This window comes from Crocodylus porosus, unplaced genomic scaffold (genome assembly GCF_001723895.1).
Source record: "Crocodylus porosus isolate Cpor-Errol unplaced genomic scaffold, CroPor_comp1, whole genome shotgun sequence".
NCBI classification, from domain to species: Eukaryota; Metazoa; Chordata; order Crocodylia; family Crocodylidae; genus Crocodylus; species Crocodylus porosus.
This window is the reverse complement of record NW_017728886.1, coordinates 36,450,755-36,460,218: the sequence shown is the minus strand read 5'-3', so window position 1 is coordinate 36,460,218 and position 9,464 is coordinate 36,450,755. Positions and strand designations below refer to the sequence as shown.

The 9,464-nt window shown below is 40.8% G+C and overlaps 1 protein-coding gene across 1 annotated transcript in view; it reads right to left on the bottom strand.

The window, feature by feature from the left end:
• The window catches only part of CUBN (cubilin), a 251,865-nt gene that overhangs the window by 190,806 nt on the left and 51,595 nt on the right, over nucleotides 1-9,464 (bottom strand). The window contains exons 23-26 of the mRNA XM_019532506.1: nucleotides 9,061-9,247; nucleotides 4,570-4,730; nucleotides 3,738-3,919; nucleotides 990-1,146 (exon numbers count right to left, since the gene is read on the bottom strand). Coding sequence (XP_019388051.1) covers nucleotides 990-1,146; nucleotides 3,738-3,919; nucleotides 4,570-4,730; nucleotides 9,061-9,247 — 687 coding nt within the window. The remainder of the gene's footprint in view (nucleotides 1-989; nucleotides 1,147-3,737; nucleotides 3,920-4,569; nucleotides 4,731-9,060; nucleotides 9,248-9,464) is intronic.

Sequence of the window (9,464 nt, the reverse complement as noted above, 5' to 3'; positions counted from 1 at the left end):
GCACTCTTTCCTGCTTATGCAGGGGGTCGGACTCGATGATCTATTGAGGTCCCTTCCGACCCTAGCATCTATGAATCTATGAATCTATGAATTAATACTTAGTATCATTCCCTCATCTCAGAATCATACCAACTTCAAGTGGCATGCACACCCTTTAATATTTAGGAGAGAAACTAAATACTGGGGCAATGTCCACAGTTATGAGCAAAGAAAATGCACAATACTTAACGCATATTTAAATTTAAGTGAAGATTTGTTTAAATAAATATAGCTAAATTTTTAATACCATGATAAACAGATCCATTCTGTTACCAAGCTAAGCATATCCATTCATAGCAACTGAAAAAAAGTCTTCAAATATCTGTTATCTGAAAAGCTTCATTACTTTAAGTTACATCCAACAACAGAATTAATTTATAAATAATTGTAAAAATGACTCTCACAACACATATTTAAAAAAAATGATACTGTCCAAAGTCTTCTAAGTAAGCTTTACTAGAATCTATGGGACAGACTGTCCCACTACATTTGGAGAGATTCAGAGAGAGCAGCTTTGTGATCTTTTTCATCTGGTCTTAGGAGAAGCTAGAGAAGTCAGGGGTCTATTCTATCTTCCATCACTAGGAGAATATCTTGAAATCATGCTAGCAGAAGATCAGGAACAGTAGAGCTGTTGTACAATGCATAGATGGCTCATATACATACTAGGTAAGTCACAAGTGGAAGGGGTGGCTGGTACTCAGAGAGATATTCCCCACAAAAAGAGATTTTTCCACCAGACACATCTGACAATTTAAGGCTTTAAGCCTTAATGCTTTAAGATTGAGCAGACTGAAGAACCTGGCCCTATTCATAATGATACTGTATTTGCCTAGTCTTTACTGGAATGGAGCTCTGGTCACAGTAAGACCACTGGGATGCAGAAGTTTTAAAAACAGGTTTTAGCATTCTAGCAACATTCTTCTTTCATTCTTCTCATTAGTACTTACTTTGTTTGTACTTAGCAAGGAAACCTCCACCTTGCAAGCTGCTATCTGTCCTTAGTTTCATGTACAAAGTATCCCCACTGGAGCGAATTGTGTCTGGTGTCCGACTCCCACAAAATTTACCCAGCAGCTTAGCACTAGTACTGTTGCCATCATATACCTTCAAATGAAAAAAGACACAGAGACCTTGAAGGATGATGGACATGGTTTGATACACGGGTGACTGATGCCACCTTAGTCGGGGGGACACATGCTCTCCTGTGACAAGTCCCGCCGGCTGGGGGGATCCCCCCCACGGCCGATCCTTCTGACTGGGGCGGGATCCCCCTGGGTGATCCTCTGACAGCTGATTGCTGTAGCCGATAGCTGTGGTTGCTGCAGCCACTTCCAGGAGTGGCTGCAGCCACTCCTGGGAGCAGCTGCAGCAACCACAGTGATCGGCCAGAGTTTGCAGGGGAGGCACCGGTGCTCCCACCTGCCCCACCCACCCACTACCTAAGCAGCGAGCACGGCCAGTCAGGGGGGTGCACTGGCACTCTCAGGGGGTGCACATGCACCCTTGTGCACCCCCTATGCGCTGCCGCTGGTTTGATATTTTTCACTAATGACCCCTTTAGCTGATCTGTAATGTGGATATCTGAAAGAGGATGAAACTGTCACGTTCTCTGTGAAAAGCTACTTATGGCAAAGCAGAACCTACTGAGGTAAACTTTCAGAAGTGGCCTCATATTTACTTTTGTACAATACATTCTTACCTGTTAGGGATACCAATTTACTCCAGACCAGTTAGCATGGGTAAAACCACATGGCCACTGGCAACTCTACTATGTATCAGCTTTATGCATGCAAAATGGGTAAGTGTGCACATGTGTATAAATTTGTAATCCCAAACATCAAAGTCAGTTGTTTTAAGTTTAAATTAAAATTTAATTCAAAGCTTGAAACATGGGTATTCAAGTTCTGGTAAATGTTTTGGCAAATAGTTTCTGAAGTCATGCATCAACTCAAGTTGGAAAAGAATAAGGAACTATCTGGGGGTGCATATACACTTGCAGTTAGGATGATCTGATAAATTCTGGCTGTTTGAAATGGAGTCAGCTGCTCCCAGGTGCAGCATTTACACATGTGCCTGGGACCACAGTATATTGAGCTAAAGCAGAGCAGCTCTGGGCTGGAAGGAGGTCTGGGAGGTCAGCCTCTGGCTCCAAATGGTGGGGTCAGCCAGGAAAGGAGCTGGCTGGGGCATGAGAGTTCTACAGTATGCCAGGAAGCCCTTGCACTGTAGCACATCGTGCCGCAGCCAGCCCATCACAGTCTACACGTGTGTTTAAGTGCACAAGATCACTCCCCTGTAGGACAGTACTATCCTACATCAGAGTTAATTAATTTACTGCACCCTAATATGGTCACACATGTAGACTGTGACACTTTCTTGTGGAGCTAAGTAGTCAACTCCACAATAAAGTGTACTTGTAGATGCACCCTGGTAGGAACACTGGGTGCTTGTACACTTTACGTTTTTTGCCCTTTCTTGCACTGCAACAGCATGACTGCTTACATGAGCAGGTCTTTCAGATGCTTTAAAAGTCTTTCTGGTGCATTAAACTAAAACTCCTTGGAACACATTTAATTTGGCTCGTCACATATTGAAGTGTCATGTTCATGGATTTGTTGCACCGAAACAAAAAGGCACGCAAAGATGTGTAATAAACCTCTTTATCCACCCGATGCTGTTGCAACTATTTGTAGTTTTTCCCTTCAAATTGCTGCCACTTTTGAATTGCTTCCAGGTTTTTTTTTTTCTTGTGCCATGTGCCAGCTCCCTGCTCCCACAGCTGCAAGGCAGGGCACGGAGTGGGGGGCCCTGGGATGGTGGGTCAGCAAGGGATGTCCTGCTCGCCTGCAGCACCATCCAAGGACTGGGCTTAATTCATTTGAAAACCTAGTACGTGCAAACATTGATGCGGCACTCCAAAATAAACAAGTTTAAATTTGATAAACCTATTTAATTTAATAAGGATTAAACCCTGTAATGTGTACAGGTGTCCAGTGTGTTAATAGTCCCAGTGTTCACCCTCAATGAACCAGCTGTTAGCTAAAGAATCTATAGGATGCAATAAGTGCATAAATTTCACTTATTAGTTTGGCAGCTACAAACAAATGAAAGCCCGCTACAAGATACAGCCTGGAATGTCTCACGCAGTCTGGTGGTTGGTTTCCACACTAAAGTTCTCAGGAGAAGTTGTCTCTCTTTACAATAAGTTTACTTTCAAGAACAAGGAAACCTAAAGAGTGAAGATAGTAACCTATACTGGTGACTTTTGAGGGGTTTACTCACCAGGAGGAGAAAACTCGTCTTCAGTACAACTCTTATACAAATATTCAGGTCAATTATGTAACATTTTGAGCACGAAATTTGGGATTAACAATACTGTTATTGTCACTGAGGTGCCTTCTGTCCTTCCAATCAACTAAAACAGCTCATTAAGTCTCTGATCCAAAACCCAGTGATGTAAAGGCAAAGATCCTAACACACACACACACACACACACACACGCCCCTCTCTATATTTCCTTCTCCTTCTCCTCTGCTTCAGGCCTCTCTCCCTCTTCTTTTCTGTGATTTTAAAAGTGAAATTCAGCATGAAATTTCCCTTTCTAGAGCTGTTCATTGTCACAAGTATCTTTCTATTTTTCTTCCTGGGCATTCATACTGCTCTGGTATGTAAGAAATGAGAAATATTGTACATACAGCCAAGTAATCGAAGGTGCATTTGGGATGGGGCTCCAGGTGGAACTGTTCAAACTGGATTTCAAATGGACTGCCTTGGCTTGATTTCAGCAACCAATAACATTCTGAATTGCGGTAATAAGGCATAGGATAATTTGGAGACATGAAGATGCCAGATGGAGTTGTGAGAGTCCCTCCACATCCTGAAAGTGACAAAGAAACTGTCATTCAACACATTAAGCATCAGCAACATCCTACTCTCATCTGCAAAGAAATTTTATATTGAGTTCTGTATCTTACCACAGCATCTCTCTTTTGTACCCAATGCAATGCTTCACAACAGTGGTGTAAGGATGGGTTGGCAAGTGAAGCACGAGCCACAGGGACTGCCTAAGGGGTATGTACCAGAATGGAGTGGGGGACTCCTTACACTCCTGTCCCCTGTTCTTCCCCTCCCCCTGCATCTTTCGTGCAGCCTCCACCCACTGTTCCCAACTCCCAGTCTGCTGCTGGAACTTTAAATCTCATGGTGGTCCTCATCCACCTCATGCTTTTTCCTGGTGCCACCATTATTTTCCTCATAAGCACAGAACAAAGAATAGAGTTGAGTTTACAATATACTCATGTTTCTTTCACCCCTTGGAGAAAAAACAAACAAACTATATGTACTATTCATGGATTCATCCTTGTTCTAAACTATATACACTTCTATTTTCATTAGTCAACAAAGGGATTTAATTAGAAGGGATTCATTATGAAGTTGAGCGCAGAGAAAATGGAACAAAAGAGACAAGCAGAAAAAGGACGATGAGTTTTACATCAAGTGGTCCCCTCCTCAGAATTCTTATTTTACCCGTTGATGTTCCATCCCAGTAAGCTGAAAATCCAGTTTTTGTGCCATACACATCACTTACAAACTTTATCCACAGTCTGTTACTGTGGGAGACAATAACAGGTGGCAGAGTTAAGCCACAGTATTTTCCAAGGAATGGTGATGTCTCGTAGCCTCCATCTCTAGAGCAAAACAGAAGAAAAGTCTTGGGTCAACAGGTCAAGTGGGAGAAATAAAAATAAAACATGAGATTCCTTCAGCATTATTGTTACAGAGAAATGTAATGACTAAGTACTGGAAGAGTTCTGTTGCTGACAGTAGGCCTTACTCAACTGTTTGTAAACCATTTAGCTCATCGTCTCAACAAGTTAGTTACAATACAAGTTCAGAACCTTACAAAATCCTGCAAGAGCCAAAGCATCATCCCTGGGTACTTTCAGTATGGGTATGTTAGCAGGGGGGTAGTGGGTTCCCTAGGAGGCAAAAATCACCTACAGAGGCCCACCTTCACCTCATAACTGAAATGCTGTGTTTTCTTTTTTGGGTGATTCTTCTCTGGCCTTCACAGGTGATTCCTGATCTGACATTTTTTCTGAACTGACACTTAACTGGAAACAACATCCTCTAACGTCGTGACTGGCATGAACATGCTAATCCTCCTGAATCTAGAGGATTTTCAGAACAGTCATATATTTACACACATACATATCTCCTGGAAAAGCATGACAGGAAAGACTTTTCCACTGACTTTTCTATAATGTTAGCACCATTGAATTCCCATACATTAGTATCATGTAAAATATATCTGGGTTGCTTTACTACTATCCTGTGAAAGTAGAAAATCAGATTAGGTGCTCATTTTGTAAAACAAATATAAATTCTACATTTACTTATTTCTGTAGACAGTTTGTTTAAACCTAATTGTTACTGCAGGTAGGCTCTCTCCTTATTTCCAAAGAGCAAAAGATTAGTCAGTTTCTGATGTGTTAGGTTACTGAGAGTTAAAAACTGTGCCAGGGTCTTAATCTATATAGTTTTAGCTGGATTAACATTTTTTTCTAGATGTGTGGTGTAGAAATTGAGCCACATTATTAAGTGATATAAATATGCATACCTCCAATAGAAGACATGTAACTATGATGATTCTACACAGTTTAATTCAAGCCAGTAGAACTATACAGAGTTAGGTTAAATTGTTGGAACATGTCATCATCAATGTTTACAATATCTTAATGATGATGCTATCTGCAATAATACCTGAGCAAATAACTGATTTAAAGTATTTTTTAATAATGAAACAAACCAACATTTTTCACTTTTCTAACTAAAACAAAATCTCCCAACATTTTACTTAAGATCAAACCAAACACTTCATTTTATCCAGAATGAAAATGTTTCCTTATGTTTGCAAATTTTCTTTTTCTTTCTTTTTATATTAAAATTATATAACTCTCATCTTCAAACACTGTTACAAAACAAAACATAGAAACACTTTCAATTCAGAAAATGGTGAAATTAATTGTTTCAAAATTTTATATTTTTTCCACTTTGTTCTGGCTGGAACCATCTACAACATTCAGCATCAATTCATAAATAATCTGAGCCTGCTAGAAAAATGGTCACTTTTCAAGATGGAAGGAAGTCAAAAGTGGGGTCCCTCAATGATCTGTGCTAACACCAATTTTGTTCAACATTTTCAACATGACTTGGAAATGGGAGTGCACATAGAAATATCCAAGCCTGCAATTAATACTAAATTGTTCCAAATCCCAAACTGATGGAGAGAAGCTGCAGAAAGATTTCGCTAAGCTACATGTGTGGGCAAAAAGTGGCAGATGAACTTGGTTGACATGGGCAAGGTAGTGCACATCAGGAAAAATATCCTCAATTATTTATATACAATGCTGGGTTCTGAAGTAGCTGTAACCACTCAGGAAAGTGACCATAGAAGAGAACCGAAAACAAAATGGAAAACATAATGCCACAATACAATCCCATGGTGTGCCTACATTGTGAATAATATGAATAATGTGTACAGTTCTGGTCTTCACATCTCAAAAAGAATGTAGTAGAATTAGAAAAGGTACAGAGGGCAACCAAGATGATAAGCACCATGGAGCCCTGCCATACCAGGGAAGACTAAAAAGGCTGCAGGGTGACATGATAGAGGTCCATAAAAACATGAAGGGTATGGACAAATTGAATAGGGAACTGTTATTTACTAAGTCCCAGAATACAAGACTGGGGGGACGCTCCACTAAAATTAGCAGGAGACAGGTTTAAAATTAACTAACTTGTGGAACTCACTACTACAGGACATGGCAGAGGCAGATGGTATAGCCAGGTTCAAAAAGGGACTAGACAAAGTAATGAATGATAGATCCATAAATAGCTATTAAGGATCTCCAACAATGCCTCCACAGCCCTGTCCACAAACAAAGGCAAGACTGAGAAAATCTGGAAGGGGTTTAAAAACACCGTCCATATGGCCTGCGCTGAATCAACTGGCTATACCACCTATCCAAACACAGACTGTTTCGATGACAGCAGCACTGAGATCCAAGCCTTCCTTGACTGGAAGAGAAAGGCTTATTCTATTTGGCAAGATGACATCTTATCTCCACAAAAGAAGGGGATGTATCAGCTCCTCAAAGCTGAAGCTCAGAGGAGGATCTGGGAAATCAAAGATCAGTGGTGACAAGACAAAACCAAAGAGATCTAGCTCTATCCTGACAGTCATGACATGCATAGTATTTTCCAGGCAACAGAGTCCATCTATGACCCAACTTCCCACAGTCCTTCTTTTCTGCGATTGCAGGATGGCCTGACTCTCCTCAAAGACAATGAATCTATCAAAGTTAGTTGGAAAGAGCACTTTGAGGCACTCTTGAAACATGAGTCCACTATAGTGGCTACAACCACTGAATCCATCCCCCAACACCCTGAAACACCAACCATCCTATGTTAGAGAAGTCTGGTATGCCATCAAGGAAACCAAGAGCAAGGCCACAGAACCAGATGGCATACCTACTGAAATCTACAAGGCTGGTGGTGAGGAACTGGTACTGAGACTGCAAAAATTTATTCTATACAGTTGGAACAATGAAGAGATCCCTGGGCACCTGGGGAATGCCAAATTCATAACCATCTTCAAGAAAGGGGATAAGTCTATGGGTGGGAACCATTGAGGTATCACCCTTCTTTTCACACCAGGGAAAATAACCCATATCCTCCTGAACTGTCTTCTATTTTTTACTGAGGAAGTCCTACTCGAATCTCAGTATGGTTTCAGACCATCCCAAGGGGCAACTGACGTGATCTTTGTTGCATACCAGGTCCAAGAAAAGTGTTAAGAACAACACCAGGACCTGTATATGGCCTTCATTAACCTCAAAAAGGCCTTTGATTCCACCAACTGCAAAGCCTTGTGGAAAGTAGTAGCCTGATTTGGATGTCTCAAAAAGTACCTCAAGGTCCTGAAGGCTTCTCTCATGATTGTGACCATTTTATGTAGCAGATTGGACACAGATCCATTTGTCATACAAACTGAGGTCAAGCAAGGATGTGTCATACCCCAAGTATGTTCTCTATTTTTCTGACAGTCATCCTGGTTCTTATTAAGGGCTGCAATATATTGATGATTGCATTATCCTTGCACACACTGAGGAAAATCTTCAGACCACACTGAATCTTTTTGAAGAAGCCTACCAAACTATGGGCCTCTCTTGCAACATTGAGAAGATTAAAGTGCTCTATCAGCCTTCCCCAGTCCATGTATGTGACCCTTCTCTTCAAATTACCATCAAGGGAAAGACCCTGAAGGTTGTCAAGCATTTCCCCTACCTCAGTAGCTCTTTCAGAGGTATGAATATTGCAGAGTCTGGTATGCAAGTGCCTCCTTTGGGAAATTGCTTTGGTGTGTTTTTATTCATAACAGTCTCCAGAAAGACAATGCAGTCATCATTCCCACTCTATCTATGTCAAATGTGGGTGACCTATCATTGTCATCTCAAGAACCTGGAGAAGCATCATTAACAATGCCTCTGGAAAATCCTCCACATCAAATGGGAAGATTGCTGCACAAATGCCAGCATCCTTGTTAGCACTGAGTCATATACCATGGATTATGACAGTGCTATAGCAGGTATCAAATGAATGTTTATCAGTGCACCGAATGCTACTTTGCAAGACTGTGGCTATTTATATAGCTTAAATACATAAATATGCAAAAGTGCTTCACAAAGGTTGCAGTACCTGCACTGAGGAACTTACAGTCTACACAAAAATCCATTCAATTACCTTGAAAGGTGGAATTTACACAGGAAAGTCAAGTGAGGAATAGGAGGGAAAAGGAAACAAGCTAGCTTCTGAAGTTCACTATCAAACAGGTTCTTACTATGTCACTTCTTGGTGCATTTCAAACTACAGTTTCTTGCCCAGCATAAGTGGATTCTACCTGTTTCCACAGTTATTGGCAATGATGACAATACAAAGGATCAGGACAATACTCACCTGATTTCTACGTAATCCGATGAACAGCGTTTATTTCCTTCCAAGGTGAAATTGGTGAAGTGCAGCACAATTTGTTTGTTGGTTCTCACTGTGATCCTATATATGCACTGAGCCCTGACAGGGTAGTTATTGGGATAATTCGGTGATGTTATCACACCAGTGTCACTATTGTATTCGTGTGAACACACTTTAAAAAAAAAGGAAAGCATGTCGTGACTTGCAGATATATTATATTTTTGGAAGCAAAGTTACAGTGAAAAAAGCTTGAAATACATGCTTAACTAACAGCAATATCTATTTCTCATAGACTGAACCCCACCAGATTGTAATTCATCTGGGACAAATCACAATTAAAACTAATCCATCAAAAACAAAGATGGATTTGAAATTATCTTGGCATTGAA